The 23353-nt window shown below is 40.7% G+C and overlaps 1 protein-coding gene across 1 annotated transcript in view; it reads left to right on the top strand.

Annotated features, from left to right (window-relative positions):
• bcl11ba (BCL11 transcription factor B a) overlaps positions 1-22856 on the top strand; it is a 46551-nt gene extending 23695 nt beyond the window's left edge. Inside the window, exon 3 of the mRNA XM_035944722.2 lies at positions 16738-22856. Coding sequence (XP_035800615.2) covers positions 16738-18740 — 2003 coding nt within the window. The 3' untranslated portion in view covers positions 18741-22856. The remainder of the gene's footprint in view (positions 1-16737) is intronic.
• The last annotated feature ends 497 nt before the right edge of the window (positions 22857-23353 follow it).

The following is a 23353-nucleotide window of genomic DNA, read 5'->3' as shown; positions in this document are numbered from 1 at the left end:
CTCTGTGGACATTTAACCCTGTAAAACTCACTTTTGCAGAAATACATCAGTTTTAGTTTTTTTTAAATGTTATGTTCTATTATATATATACATAATTTTCGCTATATATATATATATATATCTACCTTCATACAGCGTTTTAGCTTCTGTGAATAGAAGCCCCTGTAAATCCTGTAGCGTTCCTTTAGCATCTCCTCACTCCAGCACCTCGGTGCCACTGTAAAAAAAATGTTGTTCTTGCGGTAAAATTCTGGCAGCCGTGGTCAACAGAATGCTACCGTAAAATTACCGTACAACATTTTCTACATTTACGGTAAAGAAATGTTATTGATATTGTTGATTTTAGATTTTAAAAAAACGAGCTTCATTTCATATTTTAGTGTAAAAAGAAAAGGCTTTAACCTTTAAAAATGAGAAAATTTACATGAAAATACCATATTAAATTAAGTTTGTGTAACTTATTATAAATATATCAGCATTATCAGTACAACAGGTAGTGGATTTAACATTAAATATGCGTGTTTTTAGCAAAAAATGTGGTTAAAGCTGTCATAAATATTCAAGCATATGTCCATTATTAACACAAAGGAACAAACTATTTTTTACATAAACTAAATGCAGAAATCTCCATGCTACTTGTTAAATAAATATTACAGTATGTTTCCGTTACCAGTACAACAATATGTACATTTAACTGGGAAAAACTGGATTGTTTTTGAGAATTAAATGCAAAAATTACAATATTGTTCCACATATTACTGCATTTTTCCATTAAAAACTGTGCCGGAGTCGGAAAATGTATTTTTTCAAGAGAAAAAACAATCTAAAAAACACACTTTTCTCCTGATTAACCTGTTTGCGGTGATTCGGTGTTACATAACCTGCATCAAACAGATTTTTACCGTTATGGTCTGACAGTTTTTCACAGTAAAATTAGGAACATTTTTTTCCAGTGTCGGTTTTCTTTCCACCAGTATTTAACCCGTGGTTCTGTCCATCTATCTGCTTGGTATCTGGCACATTAATGGTGCTGCTGCTGTAAAACCAGAGCTGTCTTTCACCCAGAACCAGATTTTTAGCTGCTTTCAGCGTCTCTCATCTCCTCAAGACTTTTGGGGGGAAAAGAGCGGGATAAAGAGGGAGTTAGATTTCCCCCCCGAACACCAAACTCTTTGGTTTGAATCAAAGCTTCGCCTCGCCCCTGCTGACACCCCTGAATTATTCACTTAGAGGAAAAGATAAACAAAGCTTGGTAGCTACAGTTGTTCTATTGATTTCTCTGGGCAACATCACAGATAACAAAAAGAGGGCTGGAGGAGAGAAGCTGGGCTGCTGCCGTCTCTTTTTTTCATCTGTAAATTAATCAATAACGTGTAGTTTTTCTCCTGAGAAGGCAACCCGTGTCCTGTTTCCCAGGAAAGCAGTACTGCATTTATATATTATATTTTCTGTTTGTAGTGAAAGCATGTGTCTATGAGCTCTCTCCCATATGGGAATTGTCTTTTCTACCTGTTGGTTCGGCTAAAATTGCCCGTTGCCGGGATAATTTGCCATTCAGAGCGAGGTTGGGGGTTGGCCAAGTAAACAATGCTGGCTGAGGTCCAATAACTGGCAGAACCCTACTGATTAGAAACAGGCACATCCTCTCCATTCTTTCTTCCTCGCCTTGATGCACGGAGAAAACGAGAGTAAGAATTTCAAAATAAAAGCTGCTCATAATCTGCTCACTTGGTGTGTTACAGTACTGGAAAGGGGTCACAGTAATTGTTAATACCAGAGGCACCCCCACCTGCCCTCCTCAGCCAGAATACTTATGTGTGTGCACAGTGTGGGAATGTACGTTGCTGCTTGTGCAGGATCCCCTTAACTGGTCCTTTGGTACCACTTGTAAGCTAGCAAATAAAAGGCATACCTTGGAAAATAATTGCAGGTCGGCGATGCAGTGTTTTCTCCCGCTATGTCTGCGGCTGTCTGACCATCAGAGGCTTCTCTGTTGGATTTGCTTCCCCTGGCCCACAGCACATTATTATGTCATTTAAATTCCTAGATGGGGGCGATACTATACTTTCAGCTGTGATTGGTCAGTAGATAAAGTACAAGTGGCCAGCAGACCTCGGTCCTCAGTGGGTCATAGCTGTGAACACATCACCAACATCTGGAGTCTAACTAGCAGGTAAAATCACATCAGAGCATCCAGGGAAACCTGTTGCACACAAACAGTCAGAAGCAGAATCAGCCGTGGATCATTGAGCTAATGGTCAGGCTTTCTGGATTTAGACGACCTGCTGTACTTGAAGAGGTTTGAAAAGGCAGTTTTTATTGATTAAATCTGTTTCTCTTTCACACAATAATACAAACACCTCAACTACATCTTTGACAAAGTATCACAGGAACTAGGAACCAGAAAAACTGAAAATCCACACACATTTCTAGTTGCATTCTGCTTTATTTGAAGAAATAATGGATTTAAAACAACTTTTGGCATGTAATAAGGCAGCAGAGAATTGTAATGTTTTTCTTTGTAAGTTGCTGCTGTGAAGTTTAAATTACAGGGATGTTTTCAGAGGGAGGAGCAATGCCAGAAATGCAAGAAAGGCAAGATGCAAAAGTCTAGAAGCATTTCTCTGAGGCAGTGACCTGCGTCTGTGAGTGGTTTCTGCTTAGTTTACCTTCAATGAAGTCAATAAAAATGTTTCATTTTGGATTCTTTTGTAGTGTAGTGTCTCCTCCTGTTTAACTAGAGCTCAAAAATCAGTAGCTTTAGAATAACTTGCACTTGTTTTATCCTCATTTTGTAACGGTGTAAACCGGAGCTAAACTGCAGTTCCTAATAAACAGAACACAGTTTGTGTTTGATCGACCAACAACCTTCAGTACCATAAAGAGCACCCTAGTAATCTCTGTAATTTTCGATATCTCTCTCATAGGGAACAGGAATATAGGAAAAGTGTGAAGCTAGAAGAAACTCAAGAAGTTCCACTGTGCAGGACTTTTTCTTCTGAGTCAGTACCTACAAGACTGGACCAGGCTTCTTTGGTCTAAAATTTAGGCAAAGTTCCTCCTTTCTAAAATAAATAAATAGATAGATAGTGCAGTGAAACATGACTATACGGCGACCCACAAACCAGGCAGGCTTTAATTCTTTGTAGCCAAAACACTGTGCATCTCTGAGAGGTTATGAAGTGAGGAAACGGCGTTCTTTCTCCGTTCTCATTGGCTGTCTTCATTCTGTTAACGTCCTTGGTGTGTCCTGGTGCAGCGTTGTGTTTCACTGAGTCCAGGTGTGTTGCTTTACGTTGTCGCATTACAGCTGCAGCTCATGGTGTGTGCACTGCTTCAGTATCTAACTTTAACACGCATCTCTAAACTTCCTCAGTTAATCTTTCTATCGTTTGGAAAATTTTTACATAATAAATTTCTGAACAATGTAGCAGAAGCCAAAATACATGAAATCAGTGCATTTCTCCTTTAAGAGGTGCGGACAGTGCTTCAGACTTTGTGTGTGTGTGTGTGTGTGTGTGTGTGTGTGTGTGTGTGTGTGTGTGTGTGTGTGTGTGTGCGCGTGCGCGTGCGTGTGCGCGTGCGCGTGTGTGTGCATGCTGCTATGAGCAAAGTAAAACAGATTGGACTGGTTATGGGAGCAGGCCTGCTTCCAGTTAGTGTGGAGACAGCAGGAGGACTGAGGAGCTGATCTCTCCCCACCAAACCAAAAACACAACAACAATAGAAAAGAAAAGAGGCTTTCACATTTTGTCCAGAATATTTAGTCTGCTGATTGTGACTGAATATTAGCTGCAGCAATGGGGTAATAAACTGTGCATAAATATAATAAAAATACTGAAATATAGAACAACTGGCCACAAAACTAGAAACCTGAAAACAATACATGTAGTTTGGCTGTAGGTTCATTTAGTTCCTGAGGTTTTTTGGTGATAGTCCACCTCCCTGCTCCAGAACACTAGAGTCCCTTTCAGCCAGGGTTAACAGTAACAAGCATCACGTGAGCTGATGTTTTCAGACTGGCTTCACTATCTGCCTGACAGTAAACAGGTCAGACTGTCTGACTGACTGCAATTAAAGGTTTGTGTGGAGATGCAGTTAATCTTGTGCATAAATCTCTCAAATTACAAAGAACACGTGTAGTGAATCCCTTTAACTCTTAAACCACAATGAGAAGCGTAGCTATGACATCACCACTGACATTATTAGCTTCATTCTGAAAATAAAATCTTCATTTAGCTTCATTCTGAAAATAAAATCCTCATTTATACCTATTTATAGTGCTTAGATGTTACATCGATTAGCTTCGGTCATCTGAAGTGAATTTCTCAGTCCTGAAAGTGCTCTTTTTATTATTATTATTATTAAACTGTACAGATAGTTTATTTGAAAGTGAAAGAAACTATTGGCCGACATGATCCTTTGAGTTAAATGTAACTTTTCACATGTTGGTCGACGCCTCAGAGCTGCTAAATCAAACTGTTTAAATCATCTCACCAGGTCAGCAGGACTCTACTGGATGATAATAAGGAGGTTGTCAGGCTGCAGGTATCTGTGCTTTAGCACTGACTCTGCTGCTCTCCAGTCATCCTGGCCTTATAAGGGCCTCCAGCTCAGACCTGTCCCCTCATCCCTTGCTCCGTCCCTCCAACTATGCCCTCCCCAACCCCCTCCTGGTCTGGATCTGCTCTTGTCCTCGACCTGCCCCACTTTCCTCCTCGCACTCCTCACTGCTATTTCTGTATAAACAACTGGAGTCTGACCAAAACAGTCAGACCCCCGGCTACACTTCTTCACTGTCACCTCTCCACTCCCCCTGCTTCACCTCTTTCTCTACCTCTAACCTCTTCTCTCTGCTGCTGTCTCTGCAGGTGAAGTTAGGGAAGAAGATATTTAAAAACCGCTAAATGTTACAGTTAAAATGGGTGAAACTGAGGGCATGATGTGGAATTAGCAAACCTGAGATTATTTTCAACTCTGTCGTCTGAGTCAGTGGTGAAAATAGAGCTGAATGAACAACACACACACACACAAACACACAGATTTTCTTCTTGATGCCGATGTCAGGCGAAGCTGTAGTACGACTTATTCAGACAGAAGGGGCACTGCTACATCATAGTGTTGGATGGAGCTCCAGTGTGTGTGTGTGTGTGTGTGTGTGTGTGTGTGTGTGTGTGTGTGTGTGTGTGTGTGTGTGTGTGTGTGCTGTGTTCCAGGAGACTCCCACTTGGCAGAGCACAATTTGGACGAGCTTTCTATAAGGGGAGGGAAGGAGGGAGAGGATTTGGATGGGACAGGTGACAGGGAGACATGGAGGATAAGGAGAGCGATCCAGAAATGTGTTGGACTGCTGTCCCAGTCAAATCAAGCTCATGGCAGAGCTTCTCTATTGTGGCTACAGAGACCATGCCAACTCTTCACCTGACAACATGTCAATGACTTAACCTCAGCATCCACAGCAGAGTCGTCTCAATAAGATACCGGAGCCGGAACATTTGCAGCACAACTGGTTTTATTTCAAAATGTAGACATATAGTCGACATATGGTTCATCAGCCCAGCACCTCGTACACAGGAACAGGGTGATAAACGTGAAGTTCACTCAGGATAGAAGAGTTTGTATCCCTTCATGTGAACGCCTCACTCCAGAACCAGACCAGTCTACCTGTGTGGGAGGTCCTTCCCATAGATGCTGAACCTCAATGCACAGATTTCTGATCAGGTCTGGATCACAACCGCTGTTCTGCTTCAATCCCAAAAGCCTCAGCAGCCCTGCCATGTTCTTCCACACCAAACTAAGAAAAGACTTTACAGGTGCGCTTTAATACAAATTGACAATGATCAGTTAATATTCAATTACATATAAATAAACACATATTTATTTACACTACTGTTCAAAAGTTTGGGGTCACTTAGAAATGCCCTTATTTTTGAAAGAAAAGCTATTTTTTTCAATGAAAATGGCATTAAATGAATGATAAATCCAGTGTGGACATTATTAATGTGGTAAAGGACTATTCTAGCTGGAAACAGCTGATTTTTAATGGAATATCTACATAGAGGTACAGAGGAACATTTCCAGCAACCATCACTCCTGTGTTCTAATGCTACATTGTGTTAGCTAATGGTGTTGAAAAGCTAATTGATGATTAGAAAACCTTTGTGCAGTTATGTTAGCACAGGAATAAAAGTGGGAGTTTTCATGGAAAACATGAAATTGTCTGGGTGACCCCAAACTTTTGAATGGTAGTGTAAATAAAATTGAACTGAATTGTTGGCCTTTATTAATAACAAATCTACTTTGTTGTTTCTTTTGTTGATACTGGATTCTGTTCTCATGCCTAACCCTAAATTTTGTGCGTTGTGGTTAAGACATATACGCTCTGGTTAAGGTTAGGCAGCTAAAACACCTGGTGTGGTCAGGTAAGATTATGGTTATAATTCAGAACAAAGGTGGATGCTGAATGCAGACATATGACAGAACTCTAAGGGGCATGACAGAATAAGGTGACCACATAAATGAACCTAAAATCTGTTTTCCAGCTGTGATGAAGATCCACAGGATGCACTGAGTGACGTCAGAAAGTTTGGTAAACAGTGAAGGAAGACGAGACGCATTGAGCTCGTTGGGAAGAAAGTTTTCTTTTAAAAATCTTCCTGATGGCAGCTTGAATAAAAGCCTGGTTGTTTTCTGATCACCTCAATGTAAAACATGTTGCTGTTACCACCAGAGCTAACGTTAGCTACCACAGTCCTGGTACCGGCTAACAGTAGAGCCATCCCATAATAGACCACTTTAGAAGACACTGAAAGTGTTTGAGTTTACAAAAAGTCTATAAATGTTGAATCTAATCACTATAATGTCACTTTGAGTTTGCAGTAATCTGTGAATGTAGCAGACATGAAAAATGCAGATAAATAGAAATGAAACAAACATTTATTTGTTTAAGTTCACGTTCATGAATATTCATCCAGTCTCAACCGATATTTATCTGAACTGAAAAACTTTAATTATTGTGTCAACTATTGATATTTGACAAAAATGTGATAAATCGTGATTAATTCATTACAAAGTCTCTAATAATTAGATTAATTTTTAATAATGTCCCACTGCTAAAATAAACACATCAGAGCTGAAACCTAATTTACTGTAATAAAATTAAAGTAATGCTCATTTTGCAAAAGACCGCAGAAGTTACTCTCTAACTGTAACATCGCTGCTGTAATATGAGCACACAGTGAGGGTGACGTGTACGTGCACGCTCCATGCACGTGTGTTTCTGTGTCAGAATTAGGCAGCATCACTGGCATCAGAGGCTGTGATTGGGGAGGATGAAGCCTCATGTAGGAGCTACTGGTGGCGTGCACGCACACACACACACACACACACACACACACACACACAGTTTCACACACACTCCCCAGGTGCAGCGGTGCGGGCCAGTGTGTGGGATTAGCTGGTATGCTCTGGCACTCTCTCCTGGTAATCCCTCTAATTTGTTAACAGGGCACAGAGACAGGGACACACACACAACACACACACACACACACACACACACACACAACACACACACACACTTCCTGTGGCAGTTTGCTCTCCGATTGCATCTCACCGCCTCAATCTGACTACAGGACTGCTGGTCACGTGGCGTAAGGGACGAAGAAGCCCGTCTTTGTCCTGCTCTGCTCCCCTAACGAGCTAAATTCATTCTAATTTGGCCATGATCAGCTAATCCTTCCTCTAAAATTCACAGCAGAAGAACGTCAAAGCCCCTCCTTTCCTGCTTGTCTCGTCATTACTACAGGGCTTGTATACACGCTCGTGCACACACACCTTGCACAATGATAATTCTTTGTTGGCTGGGTAACATGCAGAGAAGATGGGCTAACGCTAAGGTTCAGCACACGCTGAGATGAAAGAAGGATGTGGAGACACTGAAGAGAAGGAGTAAAGGACAGAGAGAGAGAGAAAATAAAACTAGATGCAGCTCAGGTTGATTTCTCTGTTAGGATTAGTCCTGGTGAGATCAACACACTCTGCTGGTGCTGTTCCAACCACCTGTCAAGTTATTTCAGGAAAACTTTTGAGTTGATGATATTCAGTGGGAGGGTCTCCTTCCTGGGAATCTTTCTGCCGCCAAAAGAAATATTTGTACAATGATAGAATGTTTCTGGCCTCTGACATGACCCAGACATTTACACCTGTCCCAGCAGGTACAGAACGTCTGCTGGACTTATTAACCCTCCTGTTGTCCTCATTTACAGGCACCAAAAAATATTGTTTCCCTGTCTGAAAAAAATCCAAAAATTCTGCAAAAAAACATTCTCCAAATTTCTGAAAATTTGCAAAACCTTCAGGAAGAAAATTCCAATAATTCCTTAAAAGTTTCCCCTTAAAAATTTTATTTAAAAAACAAATCCCCCAAATTTAGCAAGAAAATCCTTGTAAATATTTTCAAAAATTGAGTAAAAATCTTCCATAAAAATCCTAAGAATATCTAAAATGATTACATATATATCAATAAAATTTCTAATATTTTCTTTAAGAACATTCACAAAAAATCAACCAAAATCCAGCGAAATTCGCTGGATTTAGTTTGATGTTTTTGTGAATGTTCTTACGAAACATTTTTAACATTTCTTTTTTTCCACTAAAAAATGTTCAAAGATTTCCCAAAAACATCAAAAATGTGGACATCACATGTTTCATTGTGAAAATGTATATTTTTTCTACATTTTTAAACTTTAAAACGGGTCAATTTTGACCCGCAGGACACGAGGGTTAACTGTTTTCAACCAAACCGTTTATTCCAGTTTCAGAGCCACAGATGTGATTGTTGGAATATTGCTGAAGACGGGCTGTAAGACAGGATGGAACAGAACCTCTAATCTGATTATTAGAACACATGCATCCCACTTTTGTGTTTTTTTTATACATACACTGTAAAAAATGTTTGTAAATTTTAGGGTGAAAAACTGTCAGACCATGACGATAAAAATCTGTAAACTCTAAAACAGTTTGATGAAGTTTGTTTAACGCTGAATCACCGTAAACAGGTTCATCAGGAGAAAAGTGTGTTTTTTTTATATTTTGCCCGAGTCCTGTTCAGTTTTTAATGGAAAAATGCAGCAATATGTATAACAATACTGTAATTTTTGCATCTAATTCCAGAAAAAAAAATAGTTTTGTACAGTTAAGTGTGCATATTGTTGTACTGGAAACTTGCTGCAATATTTATTTAACAAGTATTATGGAGATTTCTGCTTTTATAACACGTAAAAAATACACTTTATTATTTTGTGTTAATAACGGACATATGCTTTAATTTTTATGACAGCTTTAACTGCAATTTTTGCTAAAAAAAAAACATGGATTTAATGTTAAATACACCAACTGTTGTGCTGACAATGGAAAAATGCTGTAATATTTAAAATAAATTGCACAAATTTTATATGGTGTTTTAATGTAAATTTTCAAATTTTTAAAGGTTAGAACATTTTTTAACAATAAAATATAGAATAAAGCACATAAAGCACCGTAAAATCAATGATATCAACACATTTCTTTACCGTAAATGTAGAAAATGTTCTACAGTAATTTTACGGTAGCAAAGCTGCTGGAATTTTACTGTAAAAACGACTTTTTTTAACAGTGTACACAAAGCAGTCCTTACTTTAAATGAGCACAAAATCTGAAACACCAAACTTTCCATTCAGTTTTTCACGTTTGGTACATCTAACCTACGGAAAAAGAAAAAACTACTACAACAACAACATCTAAAAAGTGCTGGATGTTCCCCAGCTTGAGGCCTGTAGGCTGACAGTAGCAGCCTGTAGAGCAGCGAGAGTTTGGGGTTTGCCTCTTGGTCTTCAGCCAGCAGCATATGTGGAAAGCTGAGCTCAGAGATGACTCAGTTTCCCCACGAGGAGTTCTGAAGTGAGGCTGACCGGAGGAAGCTGCAGTGAATCACGGAGATGTTCATGTCCGTACAGTCGGGGTGATTTAATTAAAGCTGCTGCTGCTGCTGTGTGGTCCTGCAGTGATTTTAGTTGTGAGCTATTAAATCTAATTTAAAATGAGTGTTGGATGACTTTAAAACCCGGCACTCAAACCACTTCATTCAAAACTAACAGACTACTTAAAGAATACTGGCAACTCGGCGCCAAACGAGCTCTGCTTTTGAAATGATCTCATTAGGTGGAGACACAAACGGCATAAACACCTCTTAATTCCACACAAAAACTAGATATTGTCGTGACTGATGTACGCAGAGCGGTGAAACACACTCCGTCTGATTTGCATGTAATTGCCACTGTGCTACGACATTAGCCGTGTACGCTGACGAACTGTGTGTGTGTGTGTGTGTGTGTGTGTGTGTGTGTCTGGGTGGGGTGGGGGCACCTGCAGATCAGAATAACACCACTTAAATATGCAAAACAACAAACAAAAAAAAAACGTCAGGGAACTTTTTACAAGCAGGACACACACACACACACACACACACACACACACACACACACACACACACACACACACACACACACACACACACACACACACACACACACACACACACACACAGCCAGTGTACCCTTGGCTCATGTCAGCTGTGTTCGGTATGTAAATGGCTCAGTGACTCTGCCCTCCACCTCCTCCACACCAGGTTTTCTGCTGCTGCACTTCCTGTATGCTAATGAGCTCAGGTCTCCAATTCACTTATTTTTTAAAAAAAAGTTCTTTTTTGGCCTTTTTGGCTTTCATTATATAGGACAGTGGAGAGACAGAGAATGGGGATGAAGAACTGGGAGCAAAGGGCCGTGGGCTGGATTTAAACCCACAATCACCGCATCAGGGACTAGAGCTACCTATAGTGTGTGGGTCCACCTGTAGTTTCTGGGTCTCCCTGTAGTTTATTTGTCTACCTATAGTGTGTGGGTCCACCTGTAGTTTCTTGATTCTTATACGGTTTGATTTTGACCTACTTATGGAAGAGTGTCGGTCCAACCACTGGAGATTCTAAGGGTTAATAAAGTGAAGGTCTTAAAGTTTTTTGCTCTGTTCCCTCAGTGTGAACATCACATCAGTGTCACTCACCTAAACTGAGTCTTGGCATAAGCCTTGTGGAGAAGCGCTGACAGATGTAGTTAATAAAAGTCGCTCCTGACATCCTGGAATTTTGGATGAAATCCATTTCTGTAAAGGTTTCCCACATCACCATTCCTCCAGTCCTCGCTCCGCCTCCGTACAGAAGTAGCAGCCAGAATTAAAAATCAGACTGTCTTTTTCTGCATCCTCACCATCGTTTTCATCTTCATTTCGCTGATACTCAAAAATATCATTATTAATATTGGGACGGTGGTTTCACCCATATGAGCCAGCTGTGGTGCATTAAATACACCATGTTTAAGGTTTACTCATAGTTTTTTGGTGCTGTCGTGGAATAAAGTTTAGGGAAACAGCTGATAAACTGGTTATAGTTCTGCTTATTTCATCATAGATATGTGTATTTACAGGAAGGACAAGAGGGAACGTCTACCTTTAAGTTTGGCTCTGGCTTCACAGAAGTGTTCCTGGATTACCAGTCAGTGTTATTCTGTTTTATGTGGTGAAATTCAGCTTTTAGTTTGTATGACCAAAACAATCAAACAAAAAAAAAAACATAAAGTGAAACATTATTTGCCCCAGGAGCAGCAGTAGTGATGAAAAAGCAGGTGTAGTTGGAGTTAAAGAGGAAGAGCCATCCAGTTTTGGTCTGCCTGGCTTTTTACACTCCTTTCTCTCTGTGTTTGTCTTCTGTTCGGCCGACGGCCACAGAGAAAAAGGATCTGTGTAATAATTTGACGCAGTAATCCGACGGCGCTGCGCTGACACTCGCTACATTAATCGCACACTTTGTGGTGATGTGCGCTTCCCCTGTAATTGTACATATTTGACTCCCTCTCTCCTACTCTCTTCCTCCCTCCTTCATCTGTAATAGCCGTGATTTAATTTAGCTATTTAACCTGTAATTCCAGCAATATTTATTGAGGACCGAGGGGGAGAAAATTGGGCCATTAGCCGCCCCAGTTGAATAGACTGAGATGAAAATAAACGCCGCTAACTGCCAGTTGACCTTTGCACCTTTGCTTTTCTAGCCGCTCCCTCTCTTCTCTTTTTTATTAGCAGCAGCAGCAGTAATTATGGCAAATTGAATCATAGTGGAAACTGGAATCAGTCAGTAATGAGAGTTTTATACTGTGTGAAACTGAACCAGGAAAGAGGAGCACAGAGGAGCAGAGCGAGGCTGGAGGATGGAGGGAGAGATGCTGGGATATCTGGATATTTCTCATCCACATGGGTCCTGCTAGGTGCACTCTGTCTATACCTGTGGTGTCAGATCACACACTCTGAGCTCTACCGGTGTGGAGGAGTCTCAGTAGAAAGAGAAAATGGATCATAAAAGATCTCTTGATATGGACACACACTTTTATATACCTGGACAGCTGAAGTTTCGTCATCGTGGAAGAAAAAATGTCATGTCAATGTGTATAAAACTGACAATATAAATACTGCAGCGTGTGTGTGTGTGTGTGTGTGTGTGTGTGTGTGTGTGTGTGTGTGTGTGAGTGTGTGTGTGAGTGTGTGTGTGTGTGTGTGTGTGTGAGTGTGTGTGTGTGTGTGTGTGTGTGTGTGTGTGTGTGTGTGTGTGTGTGTGTGTGTGTGTGCAAGCCAACGGGAGCCAAACTAAACACAGGCAAAGAGCCAGACTGCACTTCCACTGGCTCCCAGCACCAGCCACATGTTGGATAGTTTTCTACTGGATCTCCTCTCTGACATCTTAAAGCCTCTTCATTTATCAGCACCTGTGTTTTTTAGATTTTTTTATTATGTGAATGTTTCTGTTTGTGACTCGTGTGTGTGTGTGTGCGCGTATGTGTTTAGTGATCCTCTTTAAACACTGTAAGATACGATAAGAAAAGATAAAACTGTATTAATCTGAGAGGAGATTCTAATCCAGACATTGCTCACAGAAAACAAAATGACATAAGAGATGCAGCACGTCATGGAAAACAATAAGATATAAATGCAATACATTGCTGGAATAAAGTAAAATAAGTCTAGAATAGAAAAATAAAAACTAATGCTGGCAATGATACTGAAGTAATATCTCACATGCTAATGAAATATTGTCCTATTGTTTTTTATTTAATGGTGTTATTGAGATTCTGCACATTACTGGCACTGTTATACATTAAAGTGAAGTCTTACACATATAATCAAAACAATGCACATGGAAATGAAATGTTCTGAAATTGTACAAACTATTGAGAAAAGCAGTTTTGCAAATGATTTGGATATTATTGTTCATATCTAAGTGTTAACAGTTAAACAGGCTTTCTGTGCTGCAGCTCAGGGGTCTTAGTTTACAGCTGAGAATAGTTTACAACCAAATATTTGCAATGTTACAAATACTTACTGCAATTTGCATTTATATATTATTCTAGGAACTTGAATATTGCATGAAAGTTAACAAATTGCATTTAAAACATCACGAGTGTAGAATAAATGATGCTTATAGTATGAAAATAAAGCTCTCAGCGTCTTACACTAAAGCTTCCGTCTAAAAGTGGGTCTCAGCTCATCATTTTGGACAGAAACGATACAGGAATTACTGTTTTGCCAAACCATTTTTATTATAACTGTAGAGTTAGGTATGATTCCTAGCAGGAGACTACAAATGTTGCGTTCTTGTCTCTGTCTGTTGTCTTCCTGTTTGTTTAGCATCATATCTTTTCTTTATTCTACCCAAGCAATTCGCACTAGCAACTATTTACATTTAGTTCCACGTATTATTTAGGATAAGAGAGCTGTGCTTTAGAGTTTTAAGCTGAAATACATTTTAATAAATTTAAATCATGGATACCAAAGCCTTAGCGTTAACATTTATAGCTACATGCTGGCCTACTGGTCAGTGTTTTACAGAATCATGTTAAACTTCCCGGACCTGCCTGGAAAAAACATCCTAAATGTCCTGGAAGATGAAACGAGTCTCGTGCATGTTGCCTTTAACTGACAGCAGTGGTTGTAGAGGGGGATCGTAACGCAACAGAACACACAACAAGGGCATGTTTTCTAGTTAGGAACGTGGTGTTAACCTAACACATGGACTTTAATAATGAGAGGACCAACACAGAACCAGTGGTGTCATGTTGAATATCAGGACAGGAAGAAAAACACGTTTTACACAACAGCACTAAACTCGATCCAATCATTACAGCTGATCTGTCAGGGAAACATGCAGCCTCCCAGCATTAATGCTCCTGTAAAGACAGATCTGGATGTCAGGAACACAAAGTGAGCTGATGTAACCTTTCCAGACTCACGTGGCCCACATTTACTGTAAATATGAATACAGTAGGCCATAACTCAGCCTGGGAGCTCCACAGAGAAACACAGAGGGCAGAAAGTATCTGTGCAGATGCTGAGGAGGGAGTGTGTTTTCTCATTCACTCCATAAAGCACGGCTCTCTGCATTCGACCAAATAAAGTGATGAGCGGCTCCCTCGCTCTGCCTCGCTCTCCCTGTTTTTTTCATATGGAAATAGGAAATAATGGGGTGATTAAATAGAGTCGTATATTAAAGTACAGCTGACATTAGAATTAGCATAATGTGCTCTCGCCTCAGGCTGCATACTTTATTTGCCATCTGCGTTAGACTCACTTCCCTCGGGAGTGCGGATGCAACACACGCGCACACGCACACACACACACACACACACACACACACACACACACACACACACACACACACACACACACACACACACACACACACACACACACACGCTTCCCCAAACAAAAACCATGACCCGCTCCTTCCACTGCAGCCACAGAGAAATGGCATTTCAGTGCACTCTCTCTCACTCTCTCTCACTCTCTCTCACTCTCTCTCACACCTACACACACACATGCACACACACACAAAGCCTCTGCTGTTAATTGTTGAGCAGAAATGAACATCAGCCCCCCCCACCACCACCATTACTTCTGTCAGCAGATGAAAAGTTTGGAAAAAGATGGAGGACGGAGGGAGGATTCTCTGTTTTTGTTTCCCTCAGATCAGGAGTGGAGTGAACACTGGTGGAGGTGGATGTTTCTTTTTGGAGTGTTAAGAGTGTAAAGATTCAGCTCTGAAACAGCCTGTGTGTGTGTGTGTGTGTATATGTGTGTGAATCTGCTGTCCGTTATAATTAAGTCAGAAGACTTTGCAGGACTGTGGAGGTGAACAGCTGGTCCACCTCTCGCTGCTTCTCCATGACGACCACGCACTCCTTATTCTTATAATTTATAATTAATAATAATTAATTCATCATTCATTGCTGAATGTTGAATTATAGACAGAGAATTTTGCTGTTGATCCATTAATACTAATATTTTATTCTGCTTTTCAACAGGACTTAAACACACTTCATTCATATTTAATAAATCCATTGCCTATTGGTTTGCAAACATTTAATTTCAATGTATTTTTTTGAGAAATGCATTTTTATACACTCACTTAAGGAAAACTGGATACGCAGATGTGTGTGTGATTAAGTGCTAGAAAGTATACACACACACACACACACACACACACAAATGAGGGAAACAATCAGAGCAGCATATGTTTCCCTCGTATCTGAAATTAGTGCACTGGGTCAAGACAACGTGCTTCCATTGTATGAATACAAGAATGAGAACAAGAGTACAATTAGCACCGTTATGTGTGTGTGTGTGTGTGTGTGTGTTTACACTGTTGTGTGTTTGATGTGGAGTGTTCCTCAGTCTGGTTCCTGTCCTTTACTCATGCAGTATCTCGGTGTTTAGAACACAAACCACTTGCATTGATTAGTGCTGAAAAAGAAAGAAAAAAAACAGACCAAAAAAGAAGAATTTGTCCCGTTTCTCCTGTTTCTCTGTGATTCTGATTCATTTCTTGGACTTGACTGACTGATTTGTTGGTGTTGTTCAGCCTTTGTGGGCTGGATATCTAAATATGTTAGCGAGCTCAGTGTCAACAAGATTTCTACCATCTCAGACTTTAAGGAAATATAGAGGGCACGTTTCTAATGATCAATAGTGTGTATCAGTACAATAAATAAATGCTGTTTTCTTCCTCGTATTATAAAGTGTCGAGAACTGAGATTTGTTTATACTAATTAGCTCATAACAGATCTTTATTAGTCTAAACTGTAATCCTCCAACTTCACCAACATGAATTTAGATTCTGCATCATTCAACTGCATTCACCTCTACATACGTGTCTGCCGTCATGCTTATTGTATGAGCAAACCTGGATACACACACACACACACACACACACACAAACACACACACACACACAAACACACACAACGCCACACACTACAATAATTCAGCTCTTTTTACGGAGAGATCCACTCAGTAATGAGAGATTAAGCTCCTCTTAGAACATGGACTCTGTTTGCCAGTCTGGTGTGAAAATGCTCTAGTCAAAAGCATGATGAAAGTATGTAGCATGTATGTGACAGCATGAAGGTGTTTCCAGGTACTGGGTGCATTAGACAGAATATAAAGCGCTCACACTTACCACATCTCTTTCTCTTTCATTTATGAAACGTTTGCACATCGTTAATGATGATGATGATGAATGAAGTCATGTTCACTGTTCTGACTAAAAGAGGAATGTGTGTTACAGCTGCTGAAATATTTATCCTGTTATTTCTCTGTGTTTTGCAGGTGGCAGGGATGAACCCTCCAGCTACATATGTACCACCTGTAAGCATCCCTTCCCCAGCGCCTGGTTTCTGCTGCAGCATGCCCAGAACACCCACGGCATCCGCATTTACCTGGAGTCCAACCCCTCCAGCACAGCCCTCACCCCTCGGCTTACCATGCCTCCACCCATGGGCAACGACTCCATCCCGCAGTCCCCCCTCACCAACTTTCTAGGGGACAACAACCCCTTCCACCTCCTGAGGATGACAGGGCCCCTGCTCAGGGAGCCCCCCCCAGGCTTTGTTGAAAACCGTCTCCCCAACACACCTCCGTTTGTCAGTCCGCCTCCCCGCCATCACTTGGACCCCCATCGGCTGGAACGCCTTAGCGCCGAAGAAATGGGGCTCATCTCCCAGCACCCCAGTGCCTTTGAGAGGGTGATGCGGCTGACACCCATGGCCATGGAGTCCCAGTCCATGGACTTCTCCAGGCGGTTACGTGAGCTGGCAGGGAACACTAACAGCACCACACCACCACTGTCACCCAGCAGGCCCAACCCTATGCATCGACTACTAAACCCCAATCCCTTCCAACCGGGGCCAAAATCACCCTTTCTGAGCACCCCTCCCTTACCACCGATGCCCCCAAACAGCACCACCCCTCCCCAGACACAGAACAAGGTCAAGTCCTGTGAGTTCTGCGGTAAGACTTTCAAGTTTCAGAGCAACTTGGTGGTGCATCGGCGCAGCCATACTGGAGAAAAACCATACAAGTGCCAGCTGTGTGACCACGCCTGCTCTCAGGCCAGCAAGCTGAAGCGCCACATGAAGACCCACATGCACAAGGCTGGATCCCTGACGGGGCGCTCCGATGATGGTCTGTCCACCACAAGCTCCCCAGAGCCAGGCACCAGCGATGTCACAGGTGAAGGCATGAAAAATCGAGATGGAGACTTCCAGGGGGAGGGCAATGAGGAGGAAGAGGAGGAGGAAGAAGAAGAAGAACTTGAGAATGAGAGTCGACCAGAATCAAACTTCAGCATGGAGTCTGAGTTCTACCGGAACAGAGAGAATGGTTCCAAACCTCCTTCAGAAGAGAAGTCATCGCTTACTCTTGAGAAGATGGTGGACGGTGGGGGGCTCAATTCTATACAGCAGTACAATAATTTGATAGTTGACAATCGAAAAAGGATGCCCTTCTCAAAGAGAGGCTCAGATGGCCAGCGGGACACTGGAGATGAGGATTCAGTGGCTGGGGAGATGGATCACCACCAGCAGGAAGAGAGGACAACCATTAACGGCCGGAACTGTGGCTCCGGTGATTCTTTCTCAGGCCTGTTCCCCCGTAAGCCCACCCCTATCACCAGCCCAACCCTGTCCAACTCCTCAAACAAGAGGATCAAGATTGAGAAGGACTTGGACATTCCTCCAGCGCCACACATCCCTTCTGAGAACGTGTACTCCCAGTGGTTGGTGGGATACGCTGCCTCACGCCACTTCATCAAAGACCCTTTCTTAGGCTTCACTGACTCCAGACAATCGCCCTTCGCCACCTCCTCTGAGCACTCATCAGAGAACGGAAGCCTGCGGTTCTCGACACCTCCAGGCGACCTGCTGGACGGCGGCTTGTCCGGCCGCAGTGGGACGGCCAGCGGGGGCAGCACACCTCATCTAGGTGGAGGTCCCGGTCCAGGTCGACCTAGCTCCAAGGACAGCAGGAGGTGCGACACCTGCGAATACTGTGGCAAGGTGTTCAAGAACTGTAGCAACCTGACCGTGCACCGGCGTAGCCACACTGGCGAACGGCCCTACAAGTGTGAGCTTTGCAACTATGCTTGTGCCCAGAGCTCCAAGCTGACACGCCACATGAAAACACACGGCCAGCTCGGTAAAGAGGTCTACCGCTGTGACATTTGCCAAATGCCCTTCAGCGTGTACAGCACTCTGGAGAAACATATGAAAAAGTGGCACGGAGAACATTTGATGACCAGTGAGGTCAAAATTGAACAAGCAGAGAGAGCCTAAAGCTAGTTCTGTATTTCCATTCTCTGCACCACACTTTGACTTCAAAAAATAAACAAAATGGGGTAGCTGGATACTTTTTTTTAAAACAAATATTAATTTTGGGTTCATTTTGTGTTTTTATTAAAAAAACTGCCAACTGAGAAAATAGTGAAAACAGAGATCTTAACATCAGCTGAAGTTATCTAAACTGCCTCATTTGGCATTAATTTTTAAACAATCAGTCAGTTGAGTTATAAAATATGTGGAGCCTTTAACTGTGCAATAATTTCTGTATTTATTCGATTTTGTATTTTGGCATGTGCAGGTACACTTTGATTAGGCTTTTTTTTTTATTGGTTTTACTTGGATTTTGCGTTATTCTATTTTTTTTAAACCCACATATTATCCTGAGAGTTCTTTAGAGGTCAAAATCCATTTTAAGTCTTTTTTTGGCCACTGCTTGTAGGAAATTGTATATTAAGCTAATGTGTAATTTCTTGAAAAGATGCTGAATTCAATCTTCAATTTAAAAGTGGCGTTAACTGAGAATGCTAGATTTAGTCTATTTTGTGTGATGACGATACGCGGACAACAATCCTTTGGCATTGTAGCATGAACTGACTCTAAAACATGTCAATATAATTGGATATGTAGCACTGAGTGTCACATTTGACAGTAAATGTAAAACAAAAGAGGATCCCAAGGTTCCTAAACCCTGTCTCCTCATGAGAACATCCTAACCAGCCAGAAGAAACAGGTTCTAGATAAGGCAGCTGCTGACTGGTACCAAGTACCACGCTCTGACAACGCTACGACAACCACCCCGTTTCTTCTACTGTCCACACACCTCACCACATTTACGAATCCGTGTGTTTTATTTTGCATGAAGCCATATGACCGAGGCGATATTATTTATTGGGAGGAAGTGAGCATGAAGCCATTATGAGGATGCATTGAGAGAGAGAGAGAGAGAGAGAGAGAGAGAGAGAGAGAGAGAGAGAGAGAGAGAGAGAGAGAGAGAGAGCACAGGGACATCTCAGGGTAAACTATACTACTTTCCCTTATTTACCCATTCATTCTGAAATTGCACTCTGGCAATTAACTTTCAAAGCATTTCCATTGCACCATTAGAGACAGTTTATGTATTCTCTGCAGCGCCTCTCACCAGGCTAATGTCCGAGCTCCATCTGCATTGGAAAGCAGACATTTATATTTAAAACCACTGTGTCTAATAACAACATTTAGAGAGTTAAACGTTTGTGCGTTCATGGCATTTGCCCCCACATTGATTAGATTTCTGCAGATAGTTTACCTCTCAGAATTTATTGTTAAAAATAGTATAAAAATCAACAGCCCTATGCATTTTGTGCGGAAATATATACAAATTTGTTGAACTGACATGAGTAGTGAATCCTGACCTGTAATGTTCCAGTGAGTCTATAAATGTCTGATTAATGAAGTCGCCTCTTCAGGAAATTGGAATTCTTCAAAGTTTCATTGTTAGTTGTGGGACACGTTTGTGTAGAAGAGGACATGTGTTGGTGTGTGCTGAAAAAATAAAAGAAATTTTTGTGAAGACAAGCAGCATCAGTTTGCTCCATGCCCTTTTCTTATTCCTCCAATTCTCCACCTTCATGAAGGCACTTTTAAAGAATTAGATCTAATTTCCACACTGTCGATGTACAAACGGCTCTGAACAGCAGACCTGCACTTTATGATTTATTTTCTTTCAACACACACACACACACACACACGGTGAGCTGGACAGAAACCTACTGAAGGGTCTGGAGCTTGGGATCTCCTGTTGCTGAAGTGTCCAGGATTGTTAGGCTTGGCTTTCCCAATGCTGGCACTATAAAAACGAGCAAATAAATTCATTTATCTGGGACAGTTTTTGTACTGCCATTCAATTTGACATGAGTGTGCCTTCAATAATGATCTTCCTATTTATTGTCTCAAATACAACACTTTTTATGAAGCATCAAATTGAACAAGATTTAAAAACTAAAAGCGTAATTTGACAGAATTATTTAAAAGGATGCAAATAAAACAATGCTGAGTTTTGGTTTAGGAGTAACCAGCACAATATCAATGTGTCTGTTTGTGTATATATGTATGCATATGTACATATAAAGGCACAAACCTATATATAGATCTATATCAAATTCCTCACTCACTCGGACCAGAGTCTGTCCCTCAGCAGAAGATTTCAGGAGCGGACAAAAGCCAAACAAAAAGTCAAGGAAGAGACTGGCAAAAAAAATCAGGAAAAAAAAGAATTTAGTGCACTCTGTCTTAAAATAAGTTTACAGTATTGATACAAGTACAAGGGTAAAATAATATTTGTGTGTATGTGTGTTTTAAACGAGTATTTTTTATTTTATTTTTATTTTTCCAGGTTTGCTTCTGAACTTTCTCTGAATGCTGAAGTGGCGATGTGTATATTGTTTTCATTCTTTTTTTCCTTTCTTTTCTTCCTTTTTTTGGTGATGGGGTTTTAGTATATATATATATAAATATATATGAATATATATTACATTTTTCTTGTTTACTGTAAAAGTATACCAGTATTTGTAATATTGAAGAATGCCTGGGCATTTTACAAAAATATAAAAAAGGTTGTTTTTTATTTTTTATTTTACAGTCCAATTTAAATTGTGGGTCTCTTAAACTGTTTTTGTCACTGTAACTGTATAAGTCTTAAGTTTTAGTAACTTTTATTCTGCCTTGGGTGTAATGAAATTTAAAAAAAATAATAAATGAATTAAAAAAAATGACTGAGCTGTAACAAACTTGGATTTGGTAGTGGAGCTGGGGCTGTAGGGTGGGTGGGCGGGTGCTTTCTTCCTTAGAAATAATGGAACTTTGGTTCTACTTTTCAGGAAAAACACTGAAAATCCTGACTTGTATCTATTTTTCTTCTTCTGGAATGGATTATTCTTCATGGATGGTTTGAAATACATGTGTAGGCACTTGCTGTCTTTCCTAAGGAGCTTGTCTTTTTTTTTTTATCTTGTAGGCTGTGTGCATCCTTTGTGAATAGGGTACTGTGAGTACCTCAGGACGTCTTGCTCTTATATTAGATGCTGGGGGGTGGGGGACTTTATTCCAATGACCAATTCAACTTACCGGCTGCCACAATCTGTTTTTCCTCTCAATGTGCAGGACAAGCAGATGAATTTGTACTGTTGTAATGAATCATGTTGTACAGAATGGGATCAAAAAGGTTGTTAAACAGCCTTTCAGTGACTCAAACACAAGCTGATGTTTTGTTTACCACTCCATTGGTTGTATATAGTTTTTCTATGACTACGCTGTTTTCATTTGGGTTTTTTTTTGTTTGTGATTTCTAACTGGCACTGGTAGTGACTTTGGGGAGGTGTGTGTGTGTGTGAGTGTGTGTGAGTGTGTGTGAGGTTCTTCTGTTCGACCTTTGTGACCTCCATGCCAGTTTTCAAGCGAACGCCTCCCTGTTGATATTTCTCGGCATGAGAACAGAGCACAAATACAAGCTGTTACAATTCTCCATCCTCTGCTTGTTTGTGTCATTTTGTTCTTTGAGCTGGTTTGACAGAATGGGACCACAGAAAAACACAATTACAGCAGAAACCTTGAGCTGTTTACATGCATTCTTAAATAATTTAGTAAAGTTCAGAAAACATATAGACTACACTTTTACTAAAAACACATTTACTGCTGCTGGAATGGACCAGAAAAAACAACAACATACGAGCATCTGCCAATGAAAGAATTGCTGAAGGAAATGGTGGAGGTTTGATCAAGCACACAGACTTTATACATCCAACAGATATTTTTTGGTCACTCTTTTTATTGGATCTCCCTTCGGGATTTTTCCGATCTACATCTCATCAATCCCACATTCCTGCAGATTTCTCACATTTGTAGTAAAATGCAGAAATAAAAACACTGGGATGTGGAGAAAATGTACTTTTTTAATGTAATAATGTTTGAATGCAGAGGAAGGGGTTGACTGGGGATGTGATGCTTTTTGTGATGTCGCTTTATTTAAATACATGACTAACTCTGATTGGCTGCAGCTTGTGTTCGCTATGATGTCACTGACATGCAGCCGGTGGACGCCATTGGTTGATTGCAGTAAACATGGCATTCACACTCTCACTGTCTACTTCTCCTTTTTTATCCATTTCATTCATAAATTTATTTTTTAAAAGTGTGATTTTAAAAAAAAAAAAAAAAAGTTTTTTTCTTGCCCCCAAAACAAAAAAAATCTTTTTTCCCCAGTGTCTAATCTGGGCGAGATGCACAACTCCCTGCTGTAGAGGACATCTTCTAATAACAGTTTAAAAACCACTATAAGACAAAATACTGAAGGTGAACAGGGTGAAAAAAAACATGGAACCATACAGGGTGGGCCAACAATAGCCTTACACTTAGTAGGTGTGCACGTTACATGTTTTAAAAACATTTCATTTTGGCGGGGAGAATGTTAAAGACTCCTGCCATGATATGCTCACCTGCTCGGCATTTTCACACTTCCAGTACTGCTTTAGTCTCCACTTTACTTGCTCTTGATTTAATTTGCTTGCTCACAATCCCTGTAAAAAAATTAAAACATAAAAAACGTGAAAATCAAAATCTAAATTGGAAGAACT

The sequence above is a fragment of the Amphiprion ocellaris genome, chromosome 20 (genome assembly GCF_022539595.1).
Source record: "Amphiprion ocellaris isolate individual 3 ecotype Okinawa chromosome 20, ASM2253959v1, whole genome shotgun sequence".
In the NCBI taxonomy this organism is placed as follows: Eukaryota; Metazoa; Chordata; class Actinopteri; family Pomacentridae; genus Amphiprion; species Amphiprion ocellaris.
This window is presented reverse-complemented; position numbering and strand designations above follow the sequence as displayed.